Source organism: Geotrypetes seraphini, chromosome 3 (assembly GCF_902459505.1).
Source record: "Geotrypetes seraphini chromosome 3, aGeoSer1.1, whole genome shotgun sequence".
Classification (NCBI taxonomy): domain Eukaryota; kingdom Metazoa; phylum Chordata; class Amphibia; order Gymnophiona; family Dermophiidae; genus Geotrypetes; species Geotrypetes seraphini.
In genome coordinates, this window is record NC_047086.1 from 365,218,862 (window position 1) to 365,241,206 (window position 22,345).

General features: G+C 41.3%; 1 protein-coding gene across 4 annotated transcripts in view; it reads left to right on the forward strand.

Annotated features, from left to right (window-relative positions):
* Positions 1 to 22,345, forward strand: part of PHF10 (PHD finger protein 10) — a 173,560-nt gene that overhangs the window by 145,568 nt on the left and 5,647 nt on the right. For all 4 annotated transcript variants that reach the window (XM_033937288.1, XM_033937287.1, XM_033937285.1 and 1 more), the window contains one exon: positions 18,968 to 19,076. In XM_033937288.1, coding sequence (XP_033793179.1) covers positions 18,968 to 19,076 — 109 coding nt within the window. The remainder of the gene's footprint in view (positions 1 to 18,967; positions 19,077 to 22,345) is intronic.

Genomic DNA, 22,345 nt, shown 5'->3' on the forward strand with positions numbered 1-22,345 from the left:
TTTAGGAGGTTCTGGAGGTATGTCAGGCCTCACTGGAGAGTTGTTCACTGAATCGGTGTGTCTGATTTTGGGGAAAACGAATTGATTCAAATTGATTCACTGAAGTGAATCAGGGAATCTGGCACATTACTATGGGGAGCCATTGAGAGCTTACACCGGGTATGCTTCTTGTTAATTTCTTCTGTTAATAATTCTTCAACCCAGATGAAAGCTATTGAGGAAAGAGCTCAACACTCTGCTAGAATGGACTCTATAGAAAAGTCGATCTCTGATGTGAAAGTTTCATTGAATCAACAGACTAGAGATAAAAGTTTACTAATAAGGAAGATAGGAAATCTGGAAAATGTAAATAGAAACTTTAATTTGGAAATTTCTTAAATTTCCCTGTTTCCAGACTATAATCTCCTAAGGAGTTATTTGATATTTTTTTTTCTTCAGTTTTGAAATATTCAGAGACTAATATGTCACCAGTACAGAAATTGTATTATATTAATCCACCTAAGAGTGAAGAAGTTGTGGGAGAAGAGCCTGGTGAATTGGATATCTTAGAGATCTTAGAATCATTTCAAGTGGAGGCTACCGGTAGAGCTACTTTATACTTGACCTTCATGTTTACAGCTTTTTTTTAGGTGTTAGAGTTGCAGTGTTTCCTGATATTTCTAAATGGATGATGGAAGCGCTGATTAAAGACTGCATTGAAAACACTGGGCAGCTAAAGCCGAGCCAGCATGGCTTCTGCAAGGGCAGGTCATGCCTCACTAACTTATTATACTTCTTTGAGGGGGTAAACAGCCAGGTAGATAAAGGGGAATCTATAGACATCATTTACCTTGACTTCCAAAAAGCCTTCAACAAGGTACCACATGAAAGACTGCTAAGGAAGCTATGGAACCACGGGGTGCAAGGGGAGGTCCACCGATGGATCAAAAACTGGCTGGCGGACAGGAAACAGAGGGTTGGAATAAAGGGCCATTACTCAGACTGGCAATGGGTCACGAGCGGAGTTCCGCAGGGGTCGGTGCTGGGATCGCTCCTGTTCAATATATTTATTAACGACCTGGAAGCAGGAACAAAATGTGAGGTTATTAAATTTGCGGATGACACCAAATTATACAGCAGGGTTGAAAGCAAGGAGGACTGCAAAAATCTCCAAAAAGATCTGACAGCGCTGGAAGAGTGGGCCAAAAAGTGGCAAATGAGCTTCACCATAGGGAAATGCAAGGTCATGCATGTAGGGAAAAAGAACCCGATGTTCACTTACAAAATGGGGGGATCACCGCTAGAGGTGAGTAACCTTGAAAGAGACCTGGGTGTGATGGTAGACACATCATTGAAGGCGTCGGCGCAGTGCACCACAGCCTCAAGGAAGGCAAACAGAATGTTGGGCATCATTAAGAAGGGTATCACAACCAGGACGAAGGAAGTCATCCTGCCACTGTATCGTGCAATGGTGTGCCCGCACCTGGAGTACTGTGTCCAGTACTGGTCGCCGTACCTCAAGAAGGACATGGCGGTACTTGAGAGAGTCCAGAGAAGAGCAACTAAGCTAATAAAGGGTATGGAAAACCTCTCATATGCTGACAGACTGAAGAAGCTGGGGCTTTTCTCCCTGGAAAAGCGGAGACTTAGAGGAGACATGATAGAAACCTTCAAGATCATGAAGGGCATAGAAAGAGTAGACAGGGACAGATTTTTCAAATTACGGGGAAACACAAGTACAAGGGGGCACTCAGAGAAATTGAAAGGGGAAAGGTTTAGAACAAACGCCAGGAAGTTCTTTTTCACTCAGAGGGTGGTGGATACATGGAACGCGCTACCGGAGGATGTGATAAGCAGGAGCACGCTACAGGGCTTCAAAGAGGGTCTGGACAGGTACCTGGAGGACAAAGGGATTGAAGGGTACAGATAGGAGTAGAGGTAGGTAATAGGGATAGGATTAGAGGCAAATACAAAATTAGTCAGGGACACTGTTCAGGCAATTAGGCCTGATGGGCCGTCGCAGGAGTGGACCGCTGGGCAGGATGGACTTCTGGTCTGACTCAGCGGAGGCAACTTCTTATGTTCTTAACTTAGAAGAAATTTCTAGCCTTACTTCAGTCAGTTTTGAATTTGGGAGATACCTTCCAACTGTGCTTTCAAATGTTGTATTTCTTATCAAAATAATACAACAGATATATGTTCTATGAACCAGGACAATTACAATATTTTCTGGAAGGCAAAGCTTTCTCTTGGACCCCCAATAATGCCACCCAGACCTTTGGTCCTTTAAATATAGAATACGGTATACTTCAGTATTTCTTTTTTCACGTTTACTTAGATTTATTTCCATTTTTTAAAAGTCTAGAACCTTTACTTTTGAATGGGTCCTCTCTATACTTGTTTTAATATTAAACTGTACCATGCAGTGATCACTGGAAGCCAGATGATCACCCACTGTAATATCAGAAACACGTTCCCCGTTTGTAAACACTAAGGCTCCTTTTACGAAGGCGCGGTAGCGGTTTAACATGTGTAATACTGCGCGCTAAACTGCTGGCCGCGCTAGCCACTACCGCCTCCTCTTGAGCAGGCGGTAGTTTTTCGGCCAACGCAGGGGTTAGCACGTGATGAAAAGTTGTGTGCGTTAAACCCGCTAGCGCGGCTTCGTAAAAGGAGCCCCAAGTCCAATATGACCCCATCCTGCGTGGGTTCCATTACCAACTGCTGGAACAGTTCTCCTTGTAGAGAATCCATGATCTCCCTACTTCTAGAAGCCCCTTCAATAGGGATTCCCCAATCAATATCCAGCATGTTAAAATCACCTATTAGTAAAACTTCCCATTTTTAGATATATTCTGAATGTCTACTATTAAATCTCTGTCCACTTCTGGCTGTGAAGGAGGCCGCTTACATTTTGCTCTCACCAACTTCTCACTTAGAAAGTTGGTTTTCTCATTGCCCTTACTCTGCACACTGCGAGTGAATTTCAGGCTCTTGCATCGGATTCAAGTTTAATCAGCATTTGATATACCACATTGGAAAAACATCTATGTGTTTTACATATAATTTTAATAAAAACTGAAAATTAAAATGAGGTAAAAGGATAGAATTACAATATTAATTGTAAAGAGAATGAAATCAAAGATTAAAAGATTCTACCACGACTGTAGTGCTTTGAACTCATCAAAATTCCCACCTAAAGTTGTTTCAGAATTCCACCTCAGCCAATCCCATAGTTCTCCCTGTTTTCTTTCCAAAGCTGCATACACTTCCTGGAGAGGCAGACTGCAAACATGCTCTGGCATACTACATGGACTGAACCAAACCTCATAGAGGATCCTCCCAGCTTTTGTGGCTTTTGACCTTTACATACTCAGAGTTCCTGTTACCAAGAGAACCATTTCCACGTGGGTAGTGGACTGTATCTCCTTCGTGTGTACTCGGGCTGGGTTGATACTCCAGGTCCATGTAACCACCCATAGTTTCCAAGCTATGGCTGCTTTGGTGGCTCATTTCTGCTCTGCATCTATTGAGGACATCTGCAAAGAGGCTACTTGGTCCTCAGTCCATACCTTCACTTCTTATTACTGTTTGTAACAAGACTCCAGAAGAGGTTGTCAGTTTGGACAAGCAATTCAGCAAAATCTCTTTACTTCCTGAGTTTTAACTTTCCCTCAAATCCTTTTAGATTTCAACAGGATCATGTTTATTTATCCATTATTTTTGTCCAGAATCTTGATCCTGAAGTTTGGGAATCCCCCATGTGAGATTATTCTGCCTACTTGTTCTCAGAGAAAGCAAAGACTGTAGTAGGTGTTCTCTGAGGACAGCAAGCATATATTCTTGCAACCCACCCATCTCGTCTAGTTGGCTTTTTAGTTTTGTTATTGAACAGATGGTCCTGTGAATTGAGGTCAGGCGGGAAGGTGCTGGCACATACGCAGTATGGGTCCTGCCTAAAGAATATAAAGTGACAGTGCACTTGATAGTGTCCATGCCGGGTTCCGTGGATGATATCGCCCACATGTGAGAATATATGCCTTCTGTCCTCTGAGAATACCTACTAGAGGCAACTATCTTTGTTATACTTACAGCTATCTCCTGAAAGGGGACCTCTCTTGCATGTCCTGGGTAGCAGTTTTAGCTCCCTATGGTTATCATGAGGAAATGGTGTTTATATTTTATTCAGAAAAATATAAAGAAGGAAAGAGTAGAACTCTGTACTATAGCACACCAAAAATCTACTCTCTTCTGATATTCAGGAGGGTAATTCAGGATCAATAGCCAACTCAAATCAGTGGAGAAAAGAACCTCATTAAAGCCAATATCGGCTAAGACTTTACTGCTAAAGCAGGTGTACAAGCAACACAGTGGAACTATAACAGTCATAGGTCTGAAAAAACTCCACTAAATAACTATATCAAGCAAATGATCCAATCCTCCCCAAGTAGCAGGAAATGCAGAGAAATAAGTTCAATTCATTTTCAAAGGGATAAGCCAAACACAGTCACAATAACCACAGCAGCATCAAGGAAATTAGAAGGCCACTTATCTTGCCCTGGTAAATCCAAAACTGTGTCCAGTTAATTTATTGATTGGAGTTTTTTCAGGCCTATGACTGTGTTGCTTGTACGTATGATAGTACTTGTTTAGCAGTAAGGTCTTAGCCGATATTGGCCTTAAATGAGGTCTTTTTCTCCACTGATTTGCTTTGGCTATTGACCCTGAATTACCCCCTGAATATCAGAAGAGAGTAGATTTTTGGCGTGCTATAGTTTATATTTTATTCCCACTCAAAAGACCCCCAGACCATACATCCTTGCCATATGCACATATTTGTTTTAGATGTCCATATCCTGGCTTTATAAAATTAGACTTTAGATGTTCATGCTGTATGAATGTCTAAATTCCAGTTTATGGATGTCCAAATGCAATCAGCACTTCTAAAATAAGCTCCTCAGTATACTAAAGACTGAAGGTCTCGTCGGCCAAGCTCAGTGCTTACATTGCATGAGATTTGGTGACCTCTAAAATTTGTATTAAACATTTTCTTAAGAAGATATGAGGCGCCATGCAGGGTCAGACTGATGAATTAATTGACCTCGACATCCTTTCTTTGTCAGTACTTAATCCAGATCACTAGGAAGAATAATTAAATCCCAATGTAGGGATTACTTGTTGCTCACTCCAAGAAGTACACGATGATAAACTCTTAAGGGCTCATGCCAAATAGTTATTAGACCTGTCTTCCAGAAGCTTGTCTAGACATTTTTTAAAACCTAGCTATTCCTCCTTTATCTAGCTGCACTAGAAGTTTTTAGCATGGTCCAGCGAAGTAAGTGCCCCAGTGCTCATAGGAATTCTGTGAGTGTTGGAGCATTTACCATGCTGGCTCGTGCTAAAAACCTCTAGCTCAGCTTGATAAAAAGGGCCCTATATGTTTTGCCTTAATCACCTCCTTTGAAAACAAATATCACAGTGTAATTGTATACAGACTAAATATTAGTTAAATTTGTTTTGTATTTTCTACCAGTTAGTTTCATGGAGTATTCCCAGTCCTGGTACTGTTTGAAAAGGTAAATAATTTTCCTGTAGACTTGTTCCACAATATTTATGATTTCATAAATCCATGGAAGAGCACATCCTCTTCATCATTTTCATTGCCCTGCAGACTTTTCTAGTTGTTCTGTACCTTTTACAAGATAAGGTAACTAGCTTTAGACAGTAATCAAGGTGTCATATCAAAGGTAGATGCTCAGGCAAGGCATTATTTTCAGTTCCCATCCAAATAATTTGTAGAATTCTATTTTCATTTTTTTCTGCTGCTGCAAATTGGGGTCTTTTTACTAAAACCACAGCAAAAGTGGTCTTAGTGTGCCTCTCCTGTGTGCTAAGGTCATTTATGCCATGGCTGGAAAATGGCTGACTTTTTCCATTTTTTATAATAATGACCATGCACTAATTTTGTCATTGGCACACAGCCATTAAAAAAAAAAAGTTACCACCTGGCCCCTAAGACACCTATTTTATAGGTGGTAAAGTCCCATGTGCTAACCTCTTACTAAGCAATTAGCATACAACAATGCCTCATGTGCTAACTGATAAGAGCTGTCATGCCTGATTTCCACCTCCAAACATGCCCCCTCATGCAAACAGGCAAATTCTTTATAATGTGCTGCTGACCTCCCACTGCAGAGCTGCTGGTGCCGCTGACCTCCACCTCTCCTGAGCTACTGCTGATGCCGCTGAACCAGTTGCTGGCTCCTAAGTTTTAAGACTCGCTTCTTGATTCAGTGAGAATCTGTTGCAATTTGACTTAGGCACTGCTTTATAGAATAGCACTTACAGTAATATACTTGTGCAAGTAACTGCAGCTTTGTGGAAGAGTAACCTAGTAGTTAGAATACCAAGCTGAGAACCAGCAAAGCAAGGTTCAAATCTTCCTGCTGGTTCCTGTGATCTTGAGCAAGTCACTTAACCTTCAATTGCCTCAAGTACAAAATTAGATTCTAGCTCCACTGAGGACAGGGAAATACCTAGTATACCTGAATGTAGCTCACCTTCAGCTATTACTGAAAAGACGCTAGCTAAATAAAAAAAAAAAAAAATTAATAAAGCTTGTGGAATTGCCTTTCATCTATCTGAAGGAATTCTGTTTTAAGGAAATTGAAATCAAAGTTGTTGATTAAATGTTTAAGGTCAATTAAAAAATGTAAACTATGAGGTACAAAATTGAAACAAAAATATGTCTAAAAACCCGCCTAAAATGGCACTGGGATGATCTAAAAAACCAAGTGCCAATAATCAAAACGGGTTTTAGACGTATCTAGAGGCATCTTAGGCCACATGACTTCCACAGTGCGTCCAGAGCAAAAAGGAACATTTTTCGAGGAGTGGTTAGGGTGGGATGTGGGCCGACCAAACTTAGTCGTCCTGCAGCGATAATCAAAAGTTTGACGAGACTGCTTAGACGGAACTTATACGTTGTGACTTAGATGATCTAAAACCAGGTATAAGTGCCCAGAAAGTATCCAAAATGACCAGATAACCACTGCAGGGACAAAGTACAGACCCCCACACACTCACCCAATGATCACTGTCCCCGACCCTGCCACTGACCCCAATGATCACTGACCCCACCATAAAATTTGGAATAAAAATGTACATACCTGCCTCCAGAACATCAGCACCTGGCAAAGGAAAGCCTAGCAGAGCTGCATAAAGGTAGCTTAAGTAGTCTGGGGAGTGGGCTAGTGAACCATAGAGAGGAGGACCCAGGTCCATAAGGCACTCTAACCAACCCTACTGTACTGCCATATAGGTGGCACTTCAGCATAAGGGCTATTGGGGTTGTAGACAGGTGGGTATAGTAAATTTTGGGGGGCTTACCATGACTTGCAAGGAAGTTGTGGTGAGATGTTTATGTGGCACCTTTTTTGTGAAGTTCACAACAATGCCCTGTAAGGTGCCCCACTACTCTGTTACCATGTCTGGGTGGCCAGTCCATCATGTTGCTGACCCCTCCCACATCCAAAAGGTCTTTTTCTAGGCGTTTTGGACTTGGATGATTTTTTTGATGAGAATGCGGTATAAAGATAGACGACTTGGCAGTCTAAATCAAACGGCTGGACGTATAATTAGACAATTCTCGCAACAAAAAAAATTTTGGACATATTTTTCAAGAATGAACTTTAGACACTGCCGACAAATAGACTTAGATGGTTTTTTTTTATTATGCCACTCTATGTATACATTTTAAATTTATGTAAATGCTTACATTTGGATCATGCTATTGCATGATTAAAATTTGTAATTGATGTACAGCCCTAATAACAACCTTCCTTCTAAAAAGCATATGAACAGACATATGAGTAGAATCATAAACGAAGATCATTGCACAGGTATTGGCATTTATTAAAAAAACAAGTGGAGGAAAAAGCCTCAGAACCAGTTTCCTTCCTTATGTATACCATTGGATTTTCACTCAATCTTTCTACTCCTTGAATTGCCTAAGTTTATAATGATGGAGACCAATTCTAGACATTTATTTGCATATTTCAACACTTTTTGCATATTTGGATATGATGACACTTAAATAAGCCTGGAGACCTATGATAACTCTGTAGATTTAAATTGTGAGGCTCATACCTCCTTCAGCTCAGAGAATTTACAGACTTGGCATAAATTTTTTTTATAAATGACCTCATGGGCCTGGAGAAGTTTTCTTCTTCTTGTATCCAGATTTTCAAGATCTTAACAGGCCAGTCTACAGTTCCAAAGATTTTAAGAGTGCAGGCATTGCTAACTTATTCTTGTATCTTATTCTGTGATGTTAATGCATTCTTCTATTACATATATACAGGAGTCTATACATTAGGTGATCAATCCATGCTCGTAAACCACTTGCAGAAGAGTGTCATTTGCATCTTTCAGCTCCTCTTTCACCAGTGGAATATAGCTCCCTCTCCAATTTTTCCTTCTGCAAGCAAGCCAAGAAGAGGTGTTCTGATCTGCTCTGTTCGGTTTTTATTATTTTGGGGTCTTTTTACTCCATTTTTGAGAAGCTTTGGTGCCTGAGGATTCCATATTTGGGGCTACTCTGCCTGGGAGAGAACGCAGACTTTGTGAGGGCGGACTGTAGCTCGCAGGACAACCCCCAGGTGTACCTGATTAGCCAACCTGCTTTGTGTTACTTTAAGGCTCACGGTTCCTTCCCCTGGGAACCCTCTCACCTTCTGATTTATTAGAGCAGTGTCTCTCAAACTTTTTTAGCTCCGGCACATTAAATGGAGCAAATGTTTTTCATGGCACATTATAATTGAAATTATAAAATTGCAAAACCAACAAAAAAGTTTGAGAGTTATTTATTTAAAGTTTTTAAGCTATGTATGAGTAATTGTAACAATGGTCAAACTAAAGTAGATAGAACAGAATTATTAATCAGTGCGATGATGTACTTGTTTTTGAGTGAAAATTAACTCAAAACATGGCTCAATAGTCGACAAGTAAACCACATTTCATCATCCACCATCTGCAGTCAGTCTCTTTTTTTCAATTTAATTTGTCAGAGCTGAAAATCCAAGTTTGCAAAGATAAGATCCAAACGGTAACAAACCCTTGATTGCTTTGTTACTCAAGTTAGGATAACTACTGTATAAAAAATAAAACTCCATTGCTCAAAGAATTACATTGGCTTCCAGTGCATCTTAGAATTCACTTTAAACGCATCTGTATTGCATTTAAGATCATATTTGGCATTTTCACTACTCTGGTTCCTTTAGACTGGAATGTGCATAAATCTCATCTTGCCAGAAGTTCTCAAAAATTAAACTTTTATTTCTCTCCCTTAGGGGTAAAAATAGATCTATCAGGAGACTCCGTTAGTATTCTTTCGCTTTCAAAATGGCAGAGCTTTGGAATAATTTACCACTTGCATTAAGAAGTTTAGGACCCTTCTTCCTATTCCGGAAAGTCTGAAGACTTTCTTGTTTGCTAAACATTTTGAAAATTAACCATTTCTTTTCATTTAGATTTCCTGTTTTCTGTTCTTTTGTATTATGTTTCCATTTACTGTTAACCGAGTCGAGCTCCATTTGGTTGATGACCCGGTTTATAAAACTAAGTTTTAGTTTAGTTTAAAACTAAAATTACTTGCCGTTAGTGTTCAAGGACCAATCACGTCAACAAAAGATGGTTGTATCCTTATACACTCAGATACTCATAACATTGACAGACTCTTGTATACTTGACATACAAGTCATCTATTCTAGTGTATACTTATGAAGAGAATTTTTAAAAATAAAAGTTCTAGAATCTCTAATGGCACACCCGAAATGTCTTCCACTGTGCTGTGTTTGAGAGACACTGTATTAGAGGCTTGAGCGTATGCTATGGGGCCCCTGTGTGAATCCCTTTGGGTTTGAGGGAGCCAGCTGCATTTTATTCCCCCCCCCCATCACGCCTTATAGATTTGTGGGGGTTGAGCCTTCAGTCGATTTGGTCCGATTGGCAGATCAAAGATTTCGAGGTCTGGATTTTTCCACAAGGATTCAAGGCAGAAAGTTTTTTCCACTTCAGTCAGGCTGAAGCAAAGCAGACACAGGCAGGCAGCTGTTGCAGCAGTACAACCCATTATTCCTTATGGGGAAAATCGGGGGGAGGGGGGTCTGAAAAAGTTGAATGTAAGGATTTCTGAGGCCAGAGATAGGGTTTTCCACTCTCCAAAACCCCTTTCTTTGAAGTTGGTTTTTTTTTTTAAACTTTCACATTTTGGCACGATTTTTCTTGTGGTGACCATCCTGGATTTTCAACAATCTTTTTTTCTAAAGCCTCCATCTGCCTCAAACCCCCTTGATTTGGCTCAAAATCAACTAGGATGAACTCCTCAGACTGATCTGCCCCTATATCTTGCCAGTTTTGTACTGGATGGTCAGCCAAGGAGTATCTGTATACCGTTTCCACGGCACGAGGGAGGAGTTGGGAGCCTTGAGCTTAGCCTCCTCTGTCTTCTAGGGCTGGGGAACTGCAGGGGGGCCTTGTAGTAGGGAGAAAATCCCTTCCAGAGTCCTCAAATAATGAAGGTGTGAAATGTAAGTGCACGGACACTGCAGAGCACAAGAGAAGCAAGCCTGAGGTCCTGCAAGGGTCCTTCGGGCCTCATGTTCAAGGATTTACTCTAGAATTTGTGAATATTCTGTGGAAAGCTTATTTGACAGGCCCAGAATGCAAAGGGGGCATCCCGGTATCTGACTAGGGAAAGATGCCTCCTCAGGAGGTCTCTCCACCATGGAGGAAGCCAACTTCCAGCCTGTGTGATCAAGTGGAGCAGGACTAGGAGGATTGGAGATCAGTCTCCAGGATTGGAGATCAGTCTCCATGCTTTTGTCCCAGTGCTCAGCTTCCTTCTTGTAGGATTCCGCTTCCTTGTCAGGGACAGGTAGTCAAAGGTGATAGCTGCTCTTGATCAAGAAGATGATCTGTCAAGTCAGCTACCATCCTACATGTCATTACGGATGTGCTCAGAGAATTAAAGTTGGAGCCTCAGCAGACTTCCACCTCACAGTGCATGGTCATGAGCGTTACAAATGCTCAGACCACCTTTTTACCCCTGCATCCAGAAATCACCTTGCTGATTACGGAACAATGGGAGACTCCAGAAGGCTTCCTGAAGGTGACAAAAACTATGTCCAAACTTTACCTTATGGCTTCAGAATTTCAGCAACTGTTTATTCAGCCAAAGGTGGGTTCCACTGTGGCTCAGGTAACTAAGCATACTTCCCTCCCTAGTGATGGAGGAGTGATGTTGAAGGATGTACAAGATCACAAGGTGCATGTGGTTCTTAAGCATTAGCTTTGGGGATCAGAGCTGCAGTGGCAGTGGCAGCCACATTCATAGCTCTTGCTTGTCACACCAGGCTATGACAAAATCTGGACGAGGAGGAGGACGTCTGCTCCCAGCTGGTACTGGAGGTGGTTGATTATGTGGCAGATTCTCTATATGACATCATTAGAGTCATAAAAAAGGTGTCGACATATGCTGTTGCTGCCCGCTGCATGCTCTGGATCAGACAATGGGCGGGCAATTCATCTTCCAAAGCCACCTTAAGAAGACTGCCCTTCAAAGAGCAGATGGTATTTGGTAAGGGCCTCCACGGCCTTATGACCAGTGTAGTAGATCACCATCCGAAATCTCTGCTTGACAGCAAACCTCACCGATCCACTGGAGGAGATAGAAGCAATTTTCATCCCCTGTGACATTCCCGCCAATTTTATGCAGGTTCCTCCACTCAAAGATCTTACCAGGTGTTCAGACAGCGGTTTGGCAAGTCTAGATGACAACCCTTAGGATCTCATGTTAGCACAACCTCCAAGAAATCACAGTGACTCTAGGTCAGCTGCTGCGCTCCCAAACATAGACGAGAGATTGTCAGAATTCTGAAGGGAGTGGGAGCAAATTTCCTCAAACCGCTGGGTTCTAGATCTTATTCAAGAGAGTCACAAGAAAGAGTTTTGTCGCCTCCTTCAGATCTATTTATCAACTCCCCAGCCATACAGCTGGGAAAAGAGGTCAGGGTGCAAGCGATGGTACAAAGTCTTTTAGACATTCAAGCCATAGAACCAGTTCCTGAAGAAGAATTAGGCTCTGGCAGATATTCCATATACTTCATAGTGCCCAAGAAAAGCATTGAAGACTGGAGACCGATCCTGGACCTAAAGTCCATAAATGCAGCACTGAGAGTACCATGATTCCACATAGAGATGGTTCGGTCTGTCATTGTGGCGGTGGCTCTGGGGGAATTCCTAGCCTCCCTAGATCTGATGAAGGCGTTCCTTCATATTCTCATTTTCCCGGACCACATGAAATGCTTAAGATTTCTTGTCCTTCAACAGTATTTTCTGTTTGCAGCCATATATTTCTTCCCAAGCCATGCAAACAAGCTTAAAAAACAAATTTCGGATCTCTTAGTAATGCCGAATCCCACAACCTGGCATTACCTTCAGGTACTGGGTTCGATGGCAGCAACCCTGGAGGTAGTTCCCTGGGTGAGAATGTATATGTGCCTCTCCAAGATACTCTTCTCTCCAGTTGGTCCCCGCAGAGACATTCCCTACAGCCCCAGCTTCTCTGAATAGGGAAGGTGAGGAACTGCTTGCATTAGTGGCTCTAACTGGACGCCTTATCAAAAGGCATACCCCTACAAATCTCCTCATGGATGACCCTAACGACTGACGCCATGAGCATGGATTGATCACCTAATGTATGGATTCCTGTGTATATTAACAGAAACAAGATTATCTAGGTAAGAATCTAATCTTTCATTCCATATCACTTTAAGTCTTCTACAGATTTCTTTACTGATCTTTTCTCTCAGTGATTTATGCATGATTTTCACTCCGTCCTCCACGCCTAGATATTATGCACAGTTTCCTGTTCAAGTTCCTTTATCTCAGGCATTAGTTAGAGGGATGTATTCAGTTTTCACACAATTTTTCCTCTCAGGAAAGTTATCTAGGCTAAAAGTCATTGTGATGTCATCTAAGAAGCTTTTCACTATATGGAGTTTTTGGTCACTGGAATGTTAGAGCTATAAATTTCCCCAAAACCATGGGTTCTCCATTTCCTGCTCTCCTTAGGCCCCTCTCTTCCTGTCATCCTTTTCTCTGCTTTCTCCCCATAACATAACAACGTACTTATAAACCGCGTAACCGTAAGTTCAACGCGGTTAACAAAATATTAATAATAAAATAACATAAGAATCATATAAATTATTTTGCCAAGTACTTTGAGAAAAGATAAGTTTTCAATTGAGTTCTAAAATGTTTGTAAGAACAAGCACTATGCAACAAAGGTCGAAATTCCCTATCATAGAAATTAGCCTGAAATGCTAATGTATGATCCAAAGACTTCTTACTTTTACAACCCTGAACAGATGGAAAAATAAACAAAGCATGTGATCCCGTCCCCCACCTTTGCTTTTTCTCTTCTCCTCACTTCTGCTCCATTCTCTTGTTTGCCCCTCTGTTTCCAACATTACTTTTCCTTCGTTCATCCTTATATTCTTGATATCTCCCTTCTGTCACATATATACACACACACACACACACTCTGGTTGTCTCTTTTCCTTCCCAGCCCTTGATCTCCTTTCTCACATACACACAATCTCTTGCTTTTTATTTTTTCTACCCAACAGGAGTTGGAACGAATTACACATGCAGTTGAGAATGTCCATCCATCTGGAAGCAAAGTAGCTCTCTAAAAATGTAAAAGAATAGTTTCAAATTTGGCATATGGAAAAAAACTGGTGAAGAGACATATCCAGTTTGAGAATTGAATTTGGGAGTTCCAGAAAAATAAGCTCCTCTTTAAAAATGGCTCCATGTATTTCTGTGAGAGAGTGGTTCCGGCTTCTGCAGCATAGTTGCTTAGATACAGTGAAACCTAGCAGTTATAGAACTGCTGCTTTTAAACTGCCTACAAACTCCTCCTCCAAAACGACCTCATTACCACTCAACTACCCTCACCTACCAAAACTACCTGATCACATTTCATACCTCCCCCACAACTACTACCTCATTACCACCCAATCATCCTCACCCACCAAAACTACCCGATAATATTTTGTTTGCTACCACCACAATTACTTTACCACCTAAAACTACTCATCACCTTTCATACCTCCCTCACTATCCAAGACTACCAAGACCCACAAAACTGCACCCCCATAGCTAACTCTATGACAACTACTGCAATTAATATCCTCACAACTACCACTGACTTCCCAAAACTACCCTCTACAACTATTCTATCACCTTAAGCCTTCACCTCTCAGCCACCCCATGAACCAAAACTATACATTCACATATATTTTCTAGTGCTGGATAATTCTTTCTTCAGTTTTCTATACCATTCTCCCAGGGGAGCTCAGAATGGTTCACATGAATTTATTTAGGTACTCAAGCATTTTTTTCACTTTCTCGTAAAAGATAAGCTTTGTAGTTTTCAGAGTGGACTTGATGAAATGTCCATATACCCAGATGAACTGGTCTTCTAAATTCAAATCTCAGTCTTCTAAAACAAGGTCAGATGATCTATCCAAATGTAAGGCTTTTTCACTCATAGCTTGTATGTTGAAAGGGAAATAATTTATTTATCTGTCTCCCAAGATGTGCAATTAGTACTTTTAGCCTCAAGGAAGCTGCCTTATAAAAGTTCTTCTTGTACCAATTGGAATGGATATAGTTCAAACATCAGTGCATTAAGTTCAAACATCAGTGCATTGAGATCCTAATCATGTCCTATTCCATTACTAACACACAGATTTGAAAACAAACTCAATACACATTCATTTATCTGCTATCTCTGTTTACCACATACCACTAGGGGTAAACCCAGATTCATATGATGATTGCCTGAGACCTTATATTAATTAATCTGTCCCTTGTGATTTTGAATTTCATTCTCACTCAACTTCTAAACCCTCCATTTGAGCTATATCTATCTTAGTTTTGATTATGATTACTTCAGCTCGGAGAGGTAATGAAATTCATAGAGTTAATGAAATTCAAGTCCTTGTACATTATCCTTCATATACCCAATTTTTCCAAATTAACAGTATCTCAGTCTTTTTACCTATTTGGATTTTCGTATTCATTAACCGTTTTACCAATTATGTATGGTCTTTAGATAATTTTTGTTAACCACATCGACCTCCATGGTGTATTGTGGTATATAAATACAATTTATTTTTAATTTTATGTTATGGTGCTCACATGAAATTACTTCTACTGCTACCCCATTAGTTACCCCAACTGTCTGTACCCCAAAACTCCCACCACAACTACCTCACGCCACAATCCTACCATCACTATAACTATTTTGTTGCCCCCAAAACTCCCCCATCATACCCTCTACTGCCTCAAACTTCCAAATCTACCCCCGCAACTACCTTATCCCCGGCTACCCTTACTTTGTAGAACTACCATGTCGTATCTAACCCATCGCCTCTAAGTACTCCAACTCCTCAAATCTACTCCTACAACTTCTGCATCACCTCCAGTTGTTTTCAGACCAAAAACTACCACTCCCCACAAATTATCTCCAAAACTGCACTATCACCACCACATCACAACAACCCACATCTTTTCCCAACATCCCTTCACCCCAATTATCTCTGACTAACCTTAATTTACCCATCATCCCCATAACTCCCCCCAATATACAATCATACCCTCAACTATTGCCACCCCCATATCCACAATCCGCAAATACTCCTGCTATACTCACTGCCCAATACTACTTCCCAAAATTACTCCTAAACTATTTCATACCCCAGTCCACCCTCACTCCCAGAACTATACAACAGCCCCCAAACTACCTGCCGCATTATGCCATTACCTCTTAACTACTCTCCCCTGCCAAATAAAAATAAACCCTACCCTCAATAGTAGCCCATCATAGCAGTGAGAAATTTTGATGATAAAATGAAATGATAATTGGGAGCTAGAAACTCAGTTTATTTAGGTGATATGATCCAAATTTTATTAGTTAAGGTTGGTTAAAGAGTTTCATGGCCTTTTTTAATACAAAGTGGGTATGCCTCAAGGATTCATCCCCATGCTATTCTCTATTTTTAGTTCTTTTTTGGTATATTAATGTATGTTGAACAACAAACTTTTTCCACCCATCTCAATCGACCATAATGGCTTCTATTTTCTCCCAGGTAGTGCCTCCATTGTATAAATCTAACTCAAGTATGCTACTTTTGGTCTTCATATTCTTGATCTGCTGGCTGATCTCCATGTTAGTGTCGCTTTGGGATGACAGTGATCTTTCATGCATAAAATGTGTCCTGTCAACCCAGTCGTGCATGAATAGATTTCACTGAGATCTTGTGAGAAAAGGCCATCAGTGAGCATAGACTGTATCCCTTTCGTGAGGTGAGTGCGGAATTTCAGGCTTGAGGTTCTTAACAGGTATGGGAGGCAGTGGTTGAGGTCATATCTTGCATGGCTGTATTTATTGTATAGTTTGTTTATGTTGGACCATTGATGTTTTGAGAAGTCAGACCAGGTTCTGTTCGCTGCACATGACTCTTTCTCGGGGGGGGTGGGGGTGGGGGGGAGAGTGATCTCATCCAGTTGGGTTGGGGTTCCAGTGAAGGTATCCCTAGCTATTGTGATTTTGTTTCTAAAGAATTCTGCTAGTTGGGAGGCAGAATGGAGGGGGGGGCATTGTTAGTGGCCAGATAGGGTTTGGTGTCTGTGAGTTCTTTTAGTAATAATTTTTTGGTGTTTTGGATTTCTAAACCTATTTGATTTGTGTAGAACGTTTTTCTTTTAGTTTATCTATGTGTTCAGTAATGTATACTGTAAATGAGTTCTGCTTCTGAGCAAGTGTACTTTGTGCTGACGCTTTCCAATAGGCTATTTTTTAAAGGAATATAAGGGTGTGCTATTTTGTGTGAGGTGTGGGAGTGAGGCCTTTTTTAAAAAAACACAGACAAGGATAAAAAGTGAAACAAAAGCCCCTTTATTAAACAAATGCTGAACTCTGTTACCTCACAGACATAGTAAATAAAGAATAATGTATCTAACTTGAGATGCAAACTTTGCACAGCCCTGAAACCCACAGTATATACAGATACTTGCATGGTTGCCCAAACACAGGCCTGGCTCTAGCCAGACCTCCAAAATAGGATTCTTGTATAGCCAAAGCATGGTTTACTTTAGCTATCTTCTAGTGACTTACACAAAAGCAGGGGAGACCTACATAAGTAACAAGACCTCACTGGCTTTATCCTGACTAGCTCAAGAAGACATTGAAGGCTTAAGTGTTTGGAACGCCATTGATAGATGACTACACCAAAGTGTACATGTTTAGCTATTAGCAAAATATGTTAAGTTTCTGCTATTTTCCACAATAAAGTGCAAATATTGAAGTTTCATTTAATAAACTACTGCTAGATTTTATGCATAAAATGTCTTCTTATCAATGTATCATTGCTGTGTATAAAAACATAAAAGTTGTTATACCAAGAAATTTGCTCCATTAAGCAAAAGTAATAGCAAATTTTAAGAAAAACAGTTGTATATTATCAGTGGCTTTGAGTGACCCCAGGATGGGCTTCAAAATAAAAAAAAAAAAAATTATTTTCTGATCAAGCACAATCAGATTCATGGGAAAGACTTAAATTCACACAGTTTTTCTAACTTTAGGTTTTTCTGGACAACCCTAGTATGTTTTCATTTTCCAAAATTGCACTAAAGGCTCCTTTTACTAAGCTGTGCTAGTGGTTTTAGCGTGTGCTTAGCACACGCTAAATTGCTGTTTGCGCTAGACGCTAATGCCTCCATTGAGCTGACGTTAGTTTTTGGCGCGTAGCACGAGGTTAGCGTGCGTAGCAATGGAGCGCGCGCTAAAAACGCTAGCGCACCTTAGTAAAAGGAGCCCTAAGTGCTATTTTTTGGGCTATTTTTTGGGGTACAGACAGTTGGGGTAACTAATGGGGTAGCGGTAGAAGTAATTCCATGTGAGCACCATAACATAAAATTAAAAATATACAACATGGCCCTTGGTGCTTAAATTTAGGCACTCTATATTGAATGGTCCTTATTGCCCCTAAAAGGGAAGGAAAATGATTTAGCTGATAACTTTTCAGTATAGTTCAAGGTGAGTTACATTCAGGTACATTAAATATTTTCCTGTCCACAAAAGGTTTACAAGGCTTACAATCTTAGTTTTGTACCGAAGGCAATAGAGGCTTAAAGTGTCCTTTTACTAATGATTGGTGCATGCTAATGGACATTATTAACATGTACTAAATGCCACATGGCTCATAGATATAAAATAGGATGTGTAGCATTTAGTGTGCACTAATGTCTATTAGCACACGCTAAGTTTTAATAAAAGGGCCCCTAAGTGACTTACCCAAGATCATGAGAATCCTCAGTGGGATTTGAATCAAGCTTCCCCAGATCTCGGGCAACTGCTTCAACCATTAGGCTACACCTCTAGTCTTCCAAATCATCTTTTGAATTGGATAGAAGGTGATCCAGAGGTATTCGGAACAACATTTAATTTGTGTAGAACAGCATAGATTGGAGGAAATGGTGAGAGAAATGTTTGGATCACTGGCTCAAACAGAGAAGCCAAATACTAATCCTAAGAACATAAGAAGAGCCTTACTGGGTCAGACCAAAGGTCCATCAAGCCCAGTAGCCTGTTCTTACAGTGGCCAATCCAGGTCACTAGTACTTGGCCAAAACCCAAAGAGTATCAACATTCCATGCTACCGATCCAGGGCAAGCAGTAGTTTTTAATTGAATTTTAATGTGCTCCTTTAAGCTAGGGTTGAGAAATAATTGTTTTTAATCAGTTTATATTATCCAAAGCGTGAAATGGATGCATAGATAATTAATTACTCTGATCCTATTGAGCCCATACCAAGTTCTTCATATATGATTTTATAGCCCTTTTCTACCCTTCCAGCCAAAGGTCAGTCCAAATGCTGTTTGTCGAATTTGTCTGAAGGGTAAAGATTCCAGCAAGAAAGGAAGGCCTGAAACGATTATACACTGCTCTCAATGTGACAATGGTGGTAAGTAAATACATGATGTTAAATAGTGTTTGTCTTTATAAGATTTATTTTTTTAATTTTGTAGACTAGTCATTCTGTAACAGAGCCTTTAAAGGGAGCATTATTTTTTTCAGGTTTCAGGTTAACTAACATTTGATATACCACTAATGGGAATACCATCTCAGTGGTTTACAATAACACATTTCTAAAATAGCCTAGTACAGGGTCGCCCAAGTCCAGTCCTCGAGATTACTGGCAGGCCAGGTTTTCAGGATATCCACAATGAATATGCATGAGAGAGATTTGCCTGCACTGCCTTCTTGGTATGCAAATCTCTCTCTCATGCATATTCATTGTGGATATCCTGAAAACCTGGCTTGCCAGTAGATCTCGAGGACTGGACTTGGGCAGCCCTGGCCTAGTTAATGTAGAAAAGTAGAAGAAGATATAGTGTAAAGATCAAAGTTACATAATAAAACATAAATTGAGGGGAGAACAGGGGGAAGGGTCCAAATCCTGAGGTAACCCCCGGTATCCCAGATTTTAGTTGCTGTAGTAAGTTATTCTCCAAAAATATTCTGAAATTTTGAGGCCACTTTTAAAGCAATGGATACAGTAGAAGATTACGCCAAAGAGAGGGTTTTATTACTGTAAATATAGTTTCTAGTACAATAGGTGTGTCATTCTGGACAGCAGGGTATTCCCCCTAAACTTCTCCTCCTTCTCAAGTGGGCTCTTCTGCCCCCTTCAGTTTTTCCTTTTGCACGTGAGCCAGAAGGTGTCTTTCTGATCTGCTCTGTATATTTCTTTATGTATTATTTTTGATATTTTTCATGAGGTTTGCAGCTATTGGTGCATTAAAGCTCCCCAGTGTATTCTCTCCCGCTCTCACCTCTTGTATTCACATTTGCTCATCTTAGTAATTGAGCCCCTTGTATATTTTAATAGAACTTTTTGATTATGTTTTTATCTTTGATTGCATTGTAAATTGTTTAAATAACCCTGATAGACGGTGTATCAGGTGCTCAATAAACTTGAACTTGAAACTGCATGGAGAAGAATCAGACTTGGATCTGCAACCCGCAGGTTAATCCCTTGGGGACGTGTTTGGCCAGCCTACAAGAAAACTTTGTGGAACTCGGGGTCTGTTTCCTTAGTAGCTTACCTTGCCTACTGATTTGCAGGGGCTTGAGGCCTAGCAGTGTTAGGCATCCACAGGGGGCTCAGTGGGGTTCTTCAGGTTGCCAGCTGCAATTTAGCCTCCCCCCTTTTTGTGTGCAGTTCCGCAGGGGTTGAGGATCAGTCCGACTTGCAGCCTGAAGATCTCAGCATTTGGAGGACTGGTTGATTGAGGCAGGGATTCTTCTCCCAGATCAGCTACTTCTTAGAGCTGAGGCAGGCTGTAGCACCTTCAAAGCACATGTCACATGAATAAGGCTATTACAGCCTATGGGCAAAATCGGGGGAATCTGAAAAAACTATTTTTGAAGGTTTCTGCCACATCCTCTAGGGCACTGGTGTCAAAGTCGGTCCTCGAGGGCCAGAATCCAGTCGGATTTTCAGGATTTCCCCAATGAATCTGCATGAGATCTATTTGCATGCACTGCTTTCAATGCATATTCATTGGGGAAATCCAGAAAACCCGACTGGATTCCGGCCCTCGAGGAGGGACTTTGACACCCCTGCTCTAGGGCATCCTCATGCTCCACCTCTAAAATCCTGTTTTCTGTGTTTACTTTTAATTAAGGTGTTTTTGAGCTGGATTTTTGTACCAAAATGCTGCCATGACAGCCATCTTGGATTTCCCAATTTTTTTCAAAGTTCTCCAGATCCTTCAAATCACCTCATTTTACCTCAAGGCTGACAGGGATGGAGTCTTCATGCTCTTTAATTCATGCCAGTTTTGCACTGGATGGATCCTGGAAGAGCGCCCTTGAACCATGTGTCATGCAGAACGTGAAGGGGAGGCGGGAGCATCAGGCTTAGCCTTCCCTTTGGTTTCTAGGGCTGAGGAACCTCTGGAAGGCCTGTCTACCAAGAGAAAATCCCTCCCGGAGCCCTGGAACAGCGGCATACCTAAACATAAGAGCTGTGGAGCCCAAGAGACATAAGGTGGAGTTATCTAAAAGGACTCAGTGATGCCTAGTGAAGCCTTTTCTCTTGAATTTGTTAATTTGATATGGAGAACTTATTTGGATAGCCAGGATCATCATATGAGGTCTAGCAGTGAGCCAGGGCTTATGGAAAGGGGTTTGGGCTCCCATGGCAAATAAGGGCGAATAAGGGTCATTAGCAGCAGCTGACCAGGATACTGTGGACCTTTCTGACAGGGACTTGGAGGGCGAGGGATCAGTCTGTATGCACTTGCTGTCACAGAACGAGTCTTCCTTGCTGGGAGATATAGGTTGCAAACAGGAACAATTACATAGGAAGCAGTGGTGTCCCTTGACCAAGTATGCCAGCTGCTCAAGCCTACAATGCTATTAGAGCTCATTACTGACTCCCTACAGAAGTTACAGTTAAGACTCCCAGCAGGCCCCTTCGTGTTCTATCCTGAGCGGAGTGAGAGCTCAGCCAACGTCTTTTCCTTGGCATCCTGATATAAGTGTTTTAGTCATAGAACACTGGGTTGCTCCTGAGGGCTCTTTAAAGGTAGCCAAGACAATGTCTAGGCTGCATCCTATGGCACAGGAGTGTCAACAGATGTTCAGACAGCCTAAGGTGGATTCCTTGGTTACTCAGGTAACCAAACGTACATCCCTGCCAAGTTAGGGAGACGTAGTATTAAAGGATATCCAGGACCATAGAGTGGATGTTGTACTGAAAAGGCAGTTTGAAGCTTTGGCCTTACATATCAAAGCAGCTGCAGCAGCCTCTTTTGTGGCACACACTTGTCATACCAAGATGCATGGGCTCATCCTGGCAGAGGACAAGCCTTTGCCCCAGCTTATGCTAGCAGGGATGGATTATGTAGCCGATGCTTTCTACGACATCATCAGAGTCATGAGCATAGTCTCGGCTTATTCTATTTCAGCCCTCAGAATGCTCTGGATCAGGCAATATGCGGAAGATTTCACCTCCAAGACAACAATCAGCAGGCTCCTTTTCAAAGAACAGATGTTGTTCGGAAAGGGTCTGGATGATCTGATGGCCAGCATTTCAGAAGTCCTTGAGCATGTGCAGATACATGCTCAAGGCAGGCAGAAGCCGGAAGATCTTCTAGGCACCGGCACGATCTGTGCCTGCATGTCGGTGCCAGACAGGGGGGGGGGGTAAGTTTAAGTTGCGCG